This window comes from Neolamprologus brichardi, chromosome 23, assembly GCF_056152115.1.
Source record: "Neolamprologus brichardi isolate AB-2024 chromosome 23, ASM5615211v1, whole genome shotgun sequence".
NCBI classification, from domain to species: Eukaryota; Metazoa; Chordata; class Actinopteri; order Cichliformes; family Cichlidae; genus Neolamprologus; species Neolamprologus brichardi.
The window spans coordinates 43170042-43186697 of NC_142125.1; the positions used below are offsets into that span (position 1 = coordinate 43170042).

At 41.1% G+C, this 16656-nt stretch overlaps 1 protein-coding gene across 2 annotated transcripts in view; it reads left to right on the plus strand.

Annotated features, from left to right (window-relative positions):
- The window catches only part of pudp (pseudouridine 5'-phosphatase), a 39074-nt gene extending 31453 nt beyond the window's left edge, over nucleotides 1-7621 (plus strand). For both annotated transcript variants that reach the window (XM_006802637.3, XM_006802638.3), the window contains exon 4: nucleotides 7139-7621. In XM_006802637.3, the coding sequence (XP_006802700.1) occupies nucleotides 7139-7315 (177 nt within the window). In that variant the 3' untranslated portion in view covers nucleotides 7316-7621. The remainder of the gene's footprint in view (nucleotides 1-7138) is intronic.
- The last annotated feature ends 9035 nt before the right edge of the window (nucleotides 7622-16656 follow it).

Genomic DNA, 16656 nt, shown 5'->3' on the forward strand with positions numbered 1-16656 from the left:
TAATAATATAGTGGTATTTTGGTATTACAAATTCAGTGAATTAATCTAAGTGTCGTCTGTATAAATGTAAATTAACTCAATTAACCCTTTAAGACCTACCATAGAACCAAGTCCGCCAGAGCTTATATTATATGTAGGCCGGGGTCTTTCTGTGTGGAGTTTGCATGTTCTCCCCGTGTTTGTGTGGGTTCCCTCCGGGTACTCCGGCTTCCTCCCACCGTCCAAAGACATGCAGCTTGTGGGGATAGGTTAATTGGATAATCCAAATTGCCATTAGGTGTGAATGTGCGAATGAATGTGAGTGCGAATGGTTGTCTGTCCCTGTGTGTTGGCCCTGCGACAGACTGGCGACCTGTCCAGGGTGTACCCCGCCTCTCGCCCTATGACAGCTGGGATAGGCTCCAGCGCCCCCCGCGACCCTGAAAAGGAGAAGCGGAAGCGAATGGATGGATGGATGTCTTCATAGATTTATTTTTGAAATACACCAATTTTTATACACTGCAGGAAAAACGAAAATAAATATTATAATGCAAATTTGCAAAAAAGCAGCATATGCATCAAAATAAACTATTTCCAGCAGTGCAATATGAGTCCTAAGCATCCCAGAAACCACACAGAAAGTCATAAAGTCAAACATAACTTTTAAAAACACCAGTATAGGCTCATGAGGCCCTGATGGTAAAAAACTACATTTCCTCAAAATGACGTCACTTCCGGTTTCGGGCAGGTCATGGCGGACATGTGATAGTTCGTGCTGATGGAAGGAAGTGTTATGAACAGCTGATCGGATCGGCAAAGCGTGTTTCTGGAATATTATGTTTTTGTTGCTGCAAGTGCTTTTTATGCAGTTTTTGCAAAACTATATGTGGAAGGAAACTGTGACCGAGGACAAGCTGATGGCATAAGATGTAAGTACAACTCCTCCGGTTTCATATGCAAAAAAAATGATTGCGCTAGCTCACGTAGTTGCAGAGCTACCGGGATTTAAAAATAGTTACGCAAAACAGAGCGTGCCCGCTCCGACCGGCTTTAAAGGGTTAACCCAAAACTAACCACAGTTCATTACAGACTTCCTGACGCGTGTTTTAATCAGCTATCACGACCGTGCTATTAAATTGCTCCTTATTACACAGAAACTATGCACAGGTGTCATTACTATTCTTTAGGTTTGTTTTAAAAGGTTATTATTTGGTTATTAATGTGTTATTAAATAGAAACAGGCAGTTTTGCATTTTGCAGCTCAGGTATTTCAGTGGTAATAACTTAGAAATTAACACTGTATTATGGTCTTGCTCCTCCCTTGTTACCCTATTATTAACAGTTTATTATGGAGCTGTATTTCCATGTTATTACCCCCAGTTTGTGGGTTCTCATTATTCTATTACATAAATTTGAGGGCAGTATTACTCAGCTGTAACCGCTGTTGCTACCATGATATTAATGGGTATTAAGTGGTTTTTACTTTGCTAATTGCATAGTAATAACATAGAAATGACCATATTATTATGTTCTTGTGTCAGCCGTGTTTCCCTACTCTGACCTCTTTATTATAAAGCTTTAATACAAAACTCCCACCAGTTTTAGTTTGTCAGCAATTCTCAAACGTACCGAAACATGACATGTTGTAGAAACATTATGTCATGTAGAAATGTGTGTGCTCTTTCCTTGTCTGCAGTGCTAGCTAGATGCTGATTACACAGTGGCAGTGTTGATGAGGGTTAGAGTCACCCAAATGGCAGCAGTGCTGCCCTATGTTATTTAAATTGCTTGATATTTTTAAAGTTAAAACTGCAAAGATGCTATTGTTTTTGTTGCATTAGAATCTTGACTTATCTCTGATATCGGGGAAATAATTGTGCAAAGTAAAAATGGTAAATGGCCTGTATTTGTACAGCGCTTTACTAGTCCCTAAGGACCCCAAAGCGCTTCACACAACCAGTCATCCACACATTCACACACTGGTGATGGCAGCTACATTGTAGCCACAGCCACCCTGGGGCGCACTGACAGAGGCGAGGCTGCCGGACACTGGCGCCACCGGGCCCTCTGACCACCACCAGTAGGCAACTGGTGAAGTGTCTTGCCCAAGGACACAACGGTCGAGACTGTCCAAGCCGGGGCTCGAACCAGCAAACTTCCGATTACAAGGCGACCTCCCAACTCTTGAGCCATGATCGCGATCGTGCAGCGTTCTTGAGCGTAAATGATGGCTAATCTGTAGCTGCCTCCACCAGTGTGTGAATGTGAGAGTGAATGAATAGTGGAATTGTTTGAGGGTCTCGAAAAGCGCTATATAAATGCAATCATTATTATTATTTATTATTAATCTCTGGGTAGAAATAAATTATATTTCAGGTTGTACGCACTGTTCACCTCAGTCGCATTAATCTTGTAGTTGAGAGCCTTGTTTACTAAACTGTTGTCCACAGCCGGCAGCGTAGACTGTAGCCAGTCAAGTTGCCTCCACATCACAGCATGCAGGCATTTGCTGCTGTCACATTATTGCACCATGCTCCTCTAAAGGGGCCATGTGTTTGCATTAGAGGGCCAAATGTGTGTGAGCCTGTAACAAATGTCTGTGTATGAATCTGCCCACAGCAAACACACAGCTCGGCCTCACTGCACTTCGTCTTGACTCGTTCAGCAGTACTCGAGTACAGTGAATCCAGATTCTGTTGGTTCTGCTGGTTCTTGTGTGTTTGGGAGCAGGCCCCGGGACAGGTTGTATTGTGGTGCTGTGTCTGCTCATAACTTTGCTCATGGGGATCTTAAGTCAGGAGGCTGGGCGGAGCCAGTTGGAAGCTTTGAATTTTGGATTTCCTGAAGATGGCCTTCGTGTTTGGGTAACCTTACCTTTTTTTAACCTCTGGGAGTTCACCACTCACCTTTGTACCATTTGGACTTGATCGACTTGAACTTCGATAAATAACTTGAAACACTGGGGTATTCCCAAACCTTTGACCAGTAGTGTATCTAACATACATTTAATCCTTTCAGTGGTTCTTTTTTCTTTTTGGTATTTCTGTTGATCCACAGATTTATTTTGTGTAGCTCCAGAAATGTTTAGTTCATTTCTTTAACGTTTGTAATCCAGCCAAGCTATTAGTCTGCTGTGCATCTGTGTCTGTTTCCATCCAGTTCAGCCCAATCAGGAAGCAGATTTAAAGGTCATTTCACGAGCTCATTGGATAATTACCGTTTTTAATTGCTCTCAATCAAGGGAATTAGCAAGAGTGCTCTGGACTCTGAGTGTTTCCACCATCATTGTTCAAGATCCTTCAGTTTCAGGATTAGTGACATCACAGAAGTCAATTATGTTTTAAAGAGGCTTGAGGATGCCCCTTTGTTCTGCCTGAGCATTACAGTTGAAATGAACAAGGTTTTTAAGGCTTCAATAAAGCTTAGCGTTTGGTGACTCCTGCAGAGCTTAAGATTCATTATACTGCAACTTCCTTTATTCACACTGAAGTGCTGTTTGGAGCCATAAGCCACAAAAAAGAAAAAATGGAATTGAAAGAGAAATTTGTGATAAAGAGATAGAAAAAAGAAAGTACACCCTCTGTCAGTTGTAAAGATATAATAAAGAACTGTCCAGCCCAGGTGTTAGCATGAAGGGAATACAACCTGAAAATCAACCCATGTCGTATTTCGCTATATTTATTTATTCATCAAAGACTAAGCCAAAATGTAGAAGCACTGTGTGAATAAATTATAACCCCTATTTCAGGATAAAACAACAAAACTCAGTTTAAACAGAGCGTTTGGAGATGAAAAACAAAAACACAACAGCAACAGAAAATGTTGAGACAGGGCCATGTCGTTGAACAGTCGTCCATCCTCGGGGGAACGGAGGAGACCAAACGTTTGACTATAGTGAATGAATGTTACTGTTCACTTAAACCAGGAGCAGTTTTTTATGCTTTTCCTACACAAGTGCTTTCTATCTAACATTCACACACATTCATACTGATGCATAATAGACATCGTCTGTTTTTATGCTGCTAAAAGAGAACAACAGGAAACAGGCGCGAGGCAGTTAATTGTAGAAAATCACCAAAAAGGAATCGTATCTAGCTGTCACTGACTAACTTCACTGATGCATGATAATATACTCTGCTTACGCATACAGGGCGTGTACAGCCCTTTAAAATAGTGTATTTCCTCTTTGAGCTCTACCGCAGCGGTCTCCAACCTTTTTTGCACCACGGACCGGTTTATGCCCAACAATGTTTTCATGGACCGGCCTTTAAGGTGCCGCAGAAAAATACAACAAAATAAAACCAGTACCGGTACCGAAAAAAGAAGATTTATTCATAACACGCGTGAAAAGACCCAGGAAAGAAGAAGTAGAGAGCAACTTAGGCTTAGTATCTTGGCCAAAGATATTCGGCATGCACACTGCACCAGCCAGGGATCCATAACTAGATACCTCCTGAGTTACAGCCACCCCAATATTTCTAGAGTCCTTTTGTGACCTCCTGGATGAGTTGTCAGTGTGCTTTTGGAGGATTTTTTATAGTCTGGCCACTCCTGAAAACATTTTGTGCATTATAGTTTTACAGCTGATCAAACGTTTTGGACCACACCTCCAAGAAAACCAATAAACTTCCCCAAAACAGAAACCAAAGTTCCAAACATGAACTCAGTGATGAGCCGCTCCACCGTTATTGTTGATCACTTCAAAAATTTGTTGTGGCATGCTCAATGCAAGCCTTTCCATGAGGTGAGTGGGAACATTTCTCCAAGTGGTGAAGACAGCCGTATGAAGGGCATCTTCTGTCTGGACCTGTTGTCCGTTTTTGTAAACTTCACCATCCATCTCCAAAGGCTCTCAGTTGGATTTAGATCAGGGGAACACGCAGTGATGTTATTCTCCTGGAAGTCTAAAGCATACCAAGACATTTTGAACTATTTATTGTTCCCAACTTTGTGGGAACAGTTTTGGGATCGCTCCTTCCTGTTCCAAAGTGACTCAACAATTCCCATAAACACACCCATACATCCTAAATATTGTGGAAAAGCCTTACTTCAAGACTTTAAGCTGTAATAGCTGCAATGGGTGGGCCAGCATCATAATAAACCCTATGGATTAAGAATGGGATCACTCAAGTCCATATGTGTGTGGAGGCAGAAGAGCAAACATCTGTGCCAAACTGAAAACTTTGTTGTTGCTGACATTTATTTTGACTAAAGGATGAATTTCTCAGATTCTGTTGGTCTGTGTGCGTCCTATCAGAATTCCCTTTTTTGTGAAGAGTTACACAGAATGTCTTGAGGGAATTTGATTATAGAAATATTCATTTGGATGAGTCAAGGACTAACAGTTGAAGGTGAAGATCAGTGCACCCTCACACAAAACACTTCTTTTTCTAATTCTGACAACGTTTTAGATCAATCTTGAACAAGATCAATTAACTGGGCTGATTGTACTGGTTTTCTGCTGCAGGTTTGTGTTTAGTGTTCACTTTACTGGTCAAGTGTCATAAATATATTTATTTGTTTGTATTTTGTCTTTTTTCTATTGCTTAAAAATAAAATGTGTCCACAGTAGAAATTTCAACCTCTAGCTTTATGAGATGTGATCATAGATGCATTTGCTCCTGTGGGCTGTGTGTTGATAATAGAGGTGGGAATCACCATACATCCCACGATACGATATTATCACAATACTTAACGCACGATACGATATTATTGCAATTTTTAAAAATATTTTGCGATATTCAGATTCTGTACATAAAGGTAAACTTTATCAATATTCATTTTCTCTAATATCAAAGTCTCACACTCAGTCTTTCTCTCATTTCAGTTTGATTGTTGACAAACTGAACGGTTTGTATTACAGTCTAGTCCAACTTAACTGAATCAACCATCTGGTACAATTATAGCTATTCTGAACTATGCAGTTTATGAAAACTATGCAGCCCCTTCAGCAACTGAAGAATTTGAAAGTAAATTACAACAAAATATAATTTTACATTAAATAAAAAAGTTTTAAACTTAATTAAAATAAAACATGTCTTAAATTAAAATAAGTAAACTGTCATGTTTATTGCTGCCAAAAACAAGTGAAACACATTTGGACAGTGAAGGAATGTCAGGATTCTTGCTCAGAAAAAGGATCAACATGCTCTGAAGTCAGAGCACAAAAACCTTTTTGTAACAAAATATCGATTTCTGCTGTCCCTGTATCCATACATTATTAGCAAACAAAATATCACCATGCTACACAGTATCCATTTTTCCCCCGCTCCTAGTTGATAGTGTGCAATTCGTTAAAACAAATATACTGACATACACAGGATTGTCGTGACTCCTGTGCAGCTGTTATTTTCACATCCCACCCTAGACGTCACGTCAGGACCACTTGAATATATGCTCTGCAGTTGCACCATGGACATGCACAAACATCAGCTTTACTGTGAAACTGACGACACTGTCAGAGCAGTTTGGTCATAGTGGGTTCCTCAGTGCATTAACTCATCAGGACCACTGCTGAGCATCACATGTCATCATGCAGCTGCCCACAGTGCAGTGAAAACAGGTTCTGACCCACGATCTTTGTTTACCACTACCTCTAAACTGGGCTCCCACCTGACGGTGTCGTTTTCCTCACAGTTTGAAGGTGGTCATTCTGACAGACAGACAGACTGTAGTACAGCAGGCAGATTCTCAACCACTTGAGCACCATTGAGTCTGGTCATGAAACCTGATATTGTTGTATAACCATCACATTTTCATAAAATAGGAAAAGATGAAGAACTTCTGGGTAATCCTTAGTAACATGAAATAAAAGCAATAAATTATTGTAGAGTCTTTAACTTAAAATCACCTTGTGGCTGTTGTGATTTAGTGCTCTCTAAATAAAACTGAATGTACGGGGAGGCTGCCGGGGAGCACAGGCAGCTGCAGTATGTTTGTAATTTTAGCCTGCATTATGGCTCATCAGGGTCATTATTCTTAAAAATAAATGGATATTCTGCCTGACGGGGTAAGCAGAGTCAGGCCACAAAGAAAAAATTAATTATACTTTCATATAATTATATAATTTTCTCTCATGTTTGTGCCATCTGAGGAGGTGAACTCCAGGTGACTATAGAGGATAATATCACTGTTTTCCTTTTCTCCTGTCTTTGCCCAGTGCTTGGTGTTTGAAGATGCTCCCAATGGTGTAAAGGCAGCACTGGCAGCAGGAATGCAGGTGGTCGTGATTCCCGATGACAACCTGGACCGCAGCCTGATCCAGGAGGCTACGCTGCGACTAAGGAGCATGGAGGAGTTTGAGCCGCAGCTCTTCGGCCTGCCAGCATATGACTGAAATGACTCATACCTGTAATTCAGGAAGCTAGTAACCATTGTTAATTGATTGGTTGTTAAACAATAACGTCATAAATGAGTAAACTATTAGTAAAAGGATGGGCACCGTAAATCTGTATTACACCTACAAATCTTACTTGGATACTAAAAAGTGGAACCTGATGGTTCTAATCTTTGTTCCAAAGGGAACCGCTCAGCTTTAGGGTGGTGATGTAAACTACGTCATGTGACTCGTCTTATTATCGTACTGCTGTTATCGAAAGGTTCATTTGAACCGTACAAACATCTAATAAAGAAAACATCAGCAGTTTGAGTCGAACCATGTTCAGGTTCTTCACTGTCACCTGTAAAATACCCAGAGTAGCATTTGATTAATTCACTGATGTACAAACACAGTAATTGTCTTACATTCGTAAGGTGACTTTTTAATCTGATAATGTAATTCAATCAATCAGAACTTTATTTGTCACATGCAGGTTGCCCCGCAGTGAAATGAGACGCCCCCGCCCCCCGACCTTACACACATAATTCAATTCAATTCAATTCAATTTTATTTATATAGCGCCAAATCACAACAAATGTCGCCTCAAGGCGCTTCATAGATACAGAGAAAAACCCAACAATCATATGACCCCCTATGAGCAGCACTTTGGCGACAGTGGGAAGGAAAAACTCCCTTTTAACAGGAAGAAACCTCCAGCAGAACCAGGCTCAGGGAGGGGCGGGGCCATCTGCTGCGACCGGTTGGGGTGAGAGAAGGAAGACAGGATAAAGACATGCTGTGGAAGAGAGACAGAGATTAATAACAGATATGATTCAATACAGAGAGGTCTGTTAACACATAGTGAGTGAGAAAGGTGACTGGAAAGGAAAAACTCAATGCATCATGGGAATCCCCGGCAGCCTACATCTATTGCAGCATAACTAAGGGAGGATTCAGGGTCACCTGGTCCAGCCCTAACTATATGCTTTAGCAAAAAGGAAAGTTTGAAGCCTAATCTTGAAAGTAGAGATAGTGTCTGTCTCCTGAATCCAAACTGGAAGCTGGTTCCACAGAAGAGGGGCCTGAAAACTGAAGGCTCTGCCTCCCATTCTACTTTTAAATACTCTAGGAACAACAAGTAGGCCTGCAGAGCGAGAGCGAAGTGCTCTAATAGGGTGATATGGTACTACAAGGTCATTAAGATAAGATGGGGCCTGATTATTTAAGACCTTGTATGTGAGGAGCAGGATTTTGAATTCTGGATTTAACAGGAAGCCAAAACAGGAGAAATCTGCTCTCTCTTTCTAGTCCCTGTCAGGACTCTTGCTGCAGCATTTTGGATTAGCTGAAGGCTTTTCAGGGAGTTTTTTGGACATCCTGATAATAATGAATTGCAGTAGTCCAGCCTGGAAGTAATAAATGCATGAACTAGTTTTTCAGCGTCACTCTGAGACAGGATATTTCTAATTTTAGAGATGTTGCGCAAATGGAAGAACGCAGTCTTACATATTTGTTTAATATGTGCGTTGAAGGACATATCCTGGTCAAAAATGACTCCAAGGTTCCTCACAGTGTTAACACAGACATCACATGGGGTTACAAGTCGGAGATCGGTAGCGTTACAGAAAAAAACACTGAAATGTACACTACAATGGGAAAGTACAAGAGGAAAAAAAGAGACCTCTACTCATGCTGTGCTTCCATGGTAGGACAGCACGAGAACAGGAAACAAAAAAACTCCTCTGCACAAAAAAGCACATGAATGTTCACAGCACAACATTGTGAAAGACATGACAAGCCACAGGGTTGGGTAGGGGATGAGGAGTAATCCCAGGCAACACAGCAGCCATCCTGCCACTGCGCCGACTCGCCGACACTGGTCTCTCAATCTCCCGTTGGAGAGCCGCGAGCCTCCCCATGATGGTATCAAACTTCTGTTCCGTGGTGTTCATTCTTTTGATTCTGAGACCTCACAACAGTGAGCCGTTCTGCGATGCCCAGACTTCTCGTTGAGAAAAGGGTGTCAATGGCATTCAGAGACCAGTTGATCAAATCCATAATTCTCTTTTAGGTTTTAGAGAACGACAGTGAGAGAATAATAAATGGTTAATATTAGCGTCAGCGCTGTTATATTTCCTCATATTATGAACTGTAGCTTCTCAGAGGAGTCAGTGGAAAAGCTTCAGATGCAGGTCTGTCATTCTAACACAGCATCACCTTTTGTGTTCATCTGGACACATTGTGAAGTTGGAGTTGCACTGTTCTTGTCATACACTCGTCTAAGATGCTTTTGAAATGTCAGAGACAATCCTGCTCTGCTCAGTGTGATCCAGTGAAGAGGCTGTGAGTCGTTCTCACTCCTCAACTGACTCCAGTGTTCATGCACTCCATCTGCTTGCAGAGCTTTAATGGGGGAACCCTGGAGCAGGCTGGAGGAGACTGGTGCCACAGCTCCTCAGTCTACTCCCATCCACTTTCATAGCCTCACATCCTCAACAACAAGGTCGTCTCAGCTGGTTTTTTCTTCTGTTTGTCGCTTACAGAGTCGTCACTGTCTCTGCGCCTGAAATGTGATCGTTTCGTTTTCTGTGTGTCTTCATTTCTTGTTTCCAGCAAGGCAAAGGTGTTTTTTTGCATTTAGTTTCCAAAAGAATTATACCTGAAAAATAATACCTGACTTCATTTTTCCACCTCCCTTAAATAAATAAATAAATCCTATGACAAACCCAGAAGATAATACGTTTGCATTCATTCCTAATCCCTAATCATTTTCTTCTTGACTTTGATTTCAGATTTAATTTGTTAATTGGTTATTTTCAGACGTGCATACATTTCTCAGCACAGCGTTTCAGAGCAGAGAGTTCATGAACACATTTATTTAGGCATTTAAAACATTTCATACAGCATCAGTTGACGTGTGAAGTGCTGACTGTAATCATGAGGACCACGTGCGCACAATCACTGCAGGATTTAGAGCGGTGCTGCTGAAGGGAGGAGATTAAGTACAAGACAAAGCTCCTTACTATTTACGGCTTCATACGAACGACCCACATTTTACCAAAGAGACCAAGATGAAAGAAACGACAGAGTATTTGTGCTCTATAGAAGCAGAGATGAGAGATGCTGCCACCTGCCAATGCTAAACAGTTTTGAGAGGTGATGATAAAAACGGCCGTGGTGGGCGTACTTTCATCTACTGTACTGGGCAGCGAGGTTTGTGGGTCTGTAGGTTCAGTTCAGTTCACATATCATCTCTCGCACACTTACCTGCATGATGTAGCACTAGTACTGCATTTGTCCTTCTTTGTTTTAATGTCTCATCACATTTCATTTTAAAGAAGAGCCTTCTACAAAAAGACTGACATAGAGCAGCGGTCTCCAACCTTTTTTGCGCCACGGACCAGTTTATGCCCGACAATATTTTCACGGACCGGCCTTTAAGGTGTCGCGAATAAATACAACAAAATAAAACTAGTACCGGTACCGAAAAAAAGAAGATTTATTCATAACACACGTGAAAAGACCCAGGAAAACCGAGTTAACGATAAAAACGATAACAAAATAACGCTGAAAACCGATAAAAACCCTGAAAACTATACATTTCACACCTGAGCCTCAACTCTCGCGGCCCGGTACCAAACGACTCACGGCCCGGTACCGGTCCGAGGCCCGGGGGTTGGGGACCGCTGACATAGAGGATGCACTTAAACCCATTTTAGAGAACTCTGGATTTTTTTTTTTTTTTTGTAATTAAAGTGTTTATTTGTTTTTAACATTTAACCACATTAAAACATAAACAAAACAACAAACAAAACAACAACAGAAAAGAAAAAAGAAAAGACAGATTCCAATCCCATGTTCAATTCACCTTTGTATTTCAGGTCTATTTTCAATACTTAGTAACTATCGGTACACCCGCAAAAAAAAGGACAATAAAATCAAATTCGTAAGTTATTCCATTACTGAGTGCCTAAACAAACATACAACGCAGCAAGCATAAAGTTTAACTAAAGATAAAGATAAGCCCTGACCAAATAAATTCCAACCATCTCAGCCAAAACCCCCACTATCATCATTAATCCTAGCCAAGAATTTTTCATACGAAAGCATTTTCAGCATATTTTCCTTCCACCTATTATATTCTGGAGGAGATGGTTCCTTCCACACACTGAGAATAAATCGAGCCGCTGCGATCACCCCCACCTTTATAACCACAAAGTCATATTTTGAAACCCCAGGTAACACCGACCGATCCCCTAATAAGCACAGTCTTGGTGACAAGAGTATCATCAAACCAATCCACCTTCCTATTTTGTCCAATACTTTTTGCCAAAAGGGATAAACTTTCCCACATTCCCAAATAGCATGCATAAATTTCCCTGGATCTGAACTACATTTCCAGCATATATTACTGGGACTGATTCCCATTCTGTAAAGTTTGGACGGAGTTTGGATAAGAGAACTCTGGATTTTAGGTATTCCAGAAAGAGACCATGGAGGTTGAATTTATGGGTATCAGTGATCTGGTGGCTCTATGATGTTGTGGGGTGTTTTATCCCGTAAGAAGAAAAGCTGAATGCAAATCAGTGGAAAAGCTGATCACATTCATCCTAATGAAACTACTCACAGGTGCATTAATGAGAATATAAGAATCACCAGACCACAGTATAATTAAATGGCTGTGGCGTTCTTTCCTGCCAGTGTGAACTGACTGGCACCAATCCTCCAACAGCGCCTTTCTGAGGAGCATGCCTTTGTATTCTAATATATAGTGAGTGAATATATAATATGCTAAAGCATATAGTTAGGGCTGGACCAGGTGACCCTGAATCCTCCCTTAGTTATGCTGCAATAGATGTAGGCTGCCGGGGGATTCCCATGATGCATTGAGTTTTTCCTTTCCAGTCACCTTTCTCACTCACTATGTATTAACAGACCTCTCTGCATTGAATCATATCTGTTATTAACCTCTGTCTCTCTTCCACAGCATGTCTTTTATCCTGTCTTCCTTCTCTCACCCCAACCAATCGCAGCAGATGGCCCCGCCCCTCCCTGAGCCTGGTTCTGCTGGAGGTTTCTTCCTGTTAAAAGGGAGTTTTTCCTTCCCACTGTCGCCAAAGTGCTGCTCATAGGGGGTCATATGATTGTTGGGCTTTTCTCTGTATCTATGAAGCGCCTTGAGGAGACTTTTGTTGTGATTTGGCGCTATATAAATAAAATTGAATTGAATTAATACATGTGTGAAGATCATGGTTTCTGCTCTAATACTTTTTCAGATGCAGCATTTGTCACACAGCCATCTGTAGGTCTTTTGGATCCAGAGTGCGACTGTTCAATAGGTCAGCGATGCCCCGTCCTCGCAGTGAGTCTCAGCTGTTATAAAGTCTGTCTGAGCGCTCGAGGCAGTGCACAAACAAACAAGCAAAAACAGGCAAACAGCAAAGTGAGTTTCTACTATTTCCCATCTCTGCCAGTCACCCTCGCCTTTTATCGTTGCCACAAACCTTTAGACTTCATTCTGCCTGTGAGCGACGAGGGCAGGAGAGAGAGTGGAGGAAGCGCAGAGATAGCTCGCCGACACGTTTCCCAGGCCTGTGCTCTCCACTGATAGGCTCGCGTGGCTGTGGGACACATTCATCTTCAGTGTCAGGTTTTATATCCGGATTTTATCAGCACTTAGACAAGCAGCTTCTCCACAGGCAAAGTCAAATCACTGGACAGCAGAGAGACGTTGTGTAGATAACCTCATTTAAACATTTTTCTTCTTAGTGCCTGCCACGCAGCAACGCTTTCTGTGACTGAATATGGAAAGTACTGGATAGGCAGGCTCATCAGATTATGCCGGCTGTCCTATATTTTAGGACTTAGTTACTGAATGTCATATCTTTGAAGAAGCAGGGATGCATTTTTCTGGAAGATTTGGGAAGAGCTCATATTTCTGTAATGGGATTTGAAGAGAGAAGAAGTTGCCACCTTAGTGGAAGAAGTGCTGGCTGTAACCTCTGGGAGCTTTGGACATCAACTCAAGGAGCAGTAGTGTAAATATTTTACTTCATTTGTCCCAGAAGTAATCAGAATACAAAAGGTTTCATCCAAGCACACTGCACTACTTCTGTACATCGCCGAGTCCTTTTGTTAGCAGTCCTTGAGGAAGTCTACTGTTAACCCTTTAAAACCGGTCAGAGCAGCATGCTCTGTTTTGCGTAACTATTTTTAAATCCCGGTAACTCTGCAACCACGTGAGCTAGCGCAATAATTTTTTTGCATATGAAACCGGAGGAGTTGTACTTACATCTTATGCCATCAGCTTGTCCTCGGTCACAGTTTCCTTCCACATAAAAACTGCATAAAAAGCACTTGCAGCAACACAAACATAATATTTCAGAAACATGCTTTGCTGATCCGATCAGCTGTTCATAACACTTCCTATGTCCATCAGCGCGAACTATCACATGTCCACCATGACCTGCCCGAAACAGGAAGTGACGTCATTTTGTGGAAATGTAGTTTTTTACCATCAGGGCCTCATGAGCCTATACTGGTGTTTTTAAAAGTTATCTTTGACTTTATGACTTTCTGTGCCGTTTCTGGGATGCTTAGGACTCATATTGCTGCTGGAAATAGTTTATTTTGATGCATATGCTGCTTTTTTGCAAATTTGCATTATAATATTTATATTCGTTTTTCCTGCAGTGTATAAAAATTGGTGTATTTCAAAAATAAAACTATGAAGACACTCAAAATAAATTTCCTGTGGTGGGAAACTATTTTGTGCAACTTTTTTGTATTTACAGTTTTGAGGGATAAGCCTCTTAAATTTCTCTAACTAGAAATATATGTTAAAAAAACAAAAACGATTTTCAATTTTTCTGTAGTTTATTGCACTTTTTCGCAATTTATGTAATTACTATGCACTTAATGCAGACATATTATTAAAATCTGGGCTATAACGGTTGTATTGATGTATAGCAACTTGAAATGCTCCCAAAAATGGCTCCACAGCATGTAAACATATAATATAAGCTCTGGCGGACTTGGTTCTATGGTAGGTCTTAAAGGGTTAACAAACCCTATCCCCCCACATCCCACCCGCCCAGCCACTCACCAATCTGACCCTCATCATTCAGGCACTCACACATGGACTATATTTCTCCTGTTTGTCATTTATTCCTGCTCTCCTACATTTTTGTTGTACATGTACAATGACAATAAAAGCCTATTCTATTCTATTCTATTCTATTCTATTTCCATCCACCTGATTCTGATCACGCCCGTGTATATAAAAGAATCCTGTCATTGAATTTTTTTCCTGCCTCTTTGGAGCTAAAAGAGGACACTCAAACACACGACGTGTCAGTGGAGAGCCCGGGATGTCCTCTATTTAGTACATCAGGACTTAGTAGGGTAGCTCAAACAAGTCCAAAGATGTAAACCAAACATCCCTTGATGCTAAACCTGGCTCAGCCCTTAGCTTTCTAGTGTCATTAGCACTAAATTCATAAATATCCAGAGAGCACACATAACAGCGCTGGACTTTAATCATGTTGAGTCAAAGCAGTGCTGCTGAAAGTTCACCAGCATATGAACTGTGCTACACAGGAAAAACCTACTGGATAAAGTCTACTCCAAGATCAAATAGGGATACAGGGTTGAGGATCGAGAACTGGTTCTTGTAGAGAACCGCTTCCCAGTAGTCCAATTCCTTGGAATCATTAGTTTGCCTGCCTATCGATCCCGCTTATCGGTTCTTGCACTCTCGCTACAATCAGCTGATTTCAGTTCACCAGAGGAGGAAAATAGTGACGCAGTCTGCAGCGTGGACATTAGTGTTATTATTATTGCACAAAAGGATGAGAGCGCGATGGTAAAGTGGAGACTGCTCCAGGACACAAACAACTGCATCACACTGTTAACTAGGGCTGCCACGATTAGTCGACTAGTCACGATTACGTCGACTATCAAAATCGTCAACGACTGATTTAATAGTCGACGCGTCGTTTGAAGCTTTGTAAGATCCCAAAAGACGCAGGAATAAGTAGTAGGATTTAAGAGTGTAATAACGGACTGAAACAGAAGATGGCAGCACTGCATGTACAGTTTTGAGGGATAAGCCTCTTAAATTTCTCTAACTAGAAATATATGTTAAAAAAACAAAAACATTTTTAATTTTTTTTTAGTTTATTGCACTTTTTTGTAATGTATGTAATTACTATGCACTTAATGCAGACATATTATTAAAATCTGGGCTATAATGGTTGTATTGATGTATAGCAACTTGAAATGCTCCCAAAAATGGCTCCACAGCATGTAAACATATAATATAAGCTCTGGTGGACTTGGTTCTATGGTAGGTCTTAAAGGGTTAAAGAACAAATAGAACAACTCTGTGCGAGAAAGCAGAACTTTTAGTTTTTTCTTTTCTCAACACGCCACGCTAAAGCACATCTCAAGCCTGCCTATCATCAACAAACTGGCTAAACTGCCAACATCCAGTAATAGTGGCTCTGCTGGTCATTTTGTATTCTGTTGTCAAAATGTGCAACCTTACTAAGACCAAAAGGGATTTTATGGAAATGAAGCTACTGAAGGTCTCTGACCGTGAGAAGGACTCTGCCTGCTTATAAGACGGGACTCAGTGTTTCCTCAGTGATGCAAATAAAGCTCATGTTTTATTCAGCTTCAACTCATGAAACAATGTAACTGATGACAGGAGCAGGTGATTTTGGGAAGAAGATTTATGAATGCAGAAATGTATTTAATGCACAATTAATAGTAGGCAATTGTGGTAATAAGGACTTCTTGGGTACTACTTTTCCTTGTGCAGAAAACCTTCACACAGGCTTTCATATCGTCCTACATCTTTAAAAAAGTCTTCCCATGTCTCATTTCCACCACATGTGTAGTTTTAATAGACTTTAAAGAGCAAACAGCAGATTTAGAGTAAAGCTTCATAAAAAGACGTGCTGTCATCGAGCAGAAACGGGAGCAGGAAGCATGTAAATATAATAATAACCACTGCAGCCAAGAAGAGAGCCTGACGAGCCCAGTTGTAAGTAAGCTATTAAGACTCGACTGTACACCGTGTTCGTGTTTTCCTCTGAAACAATAAGTTCTGTTGGAGCAGCCTTTCAACGCCTCTCTTTGTCTCTCGCTAGCAAAGTTGACCCAGATAACAAAGTAAAGCTAGTTTTCAGCTACGAGCCGACACAGAACCCACCGTATTAGCCAGAGGTCCCTTTACTACGGTTCGGAGCCGCGGACCTTCAGTAACAGTAATAAATCACAGCAATAGTACATTCATGTAGTTGTAAACAGCATGATAATATATTAAGTAATCCAAAGTATTCAGAATACGTTAC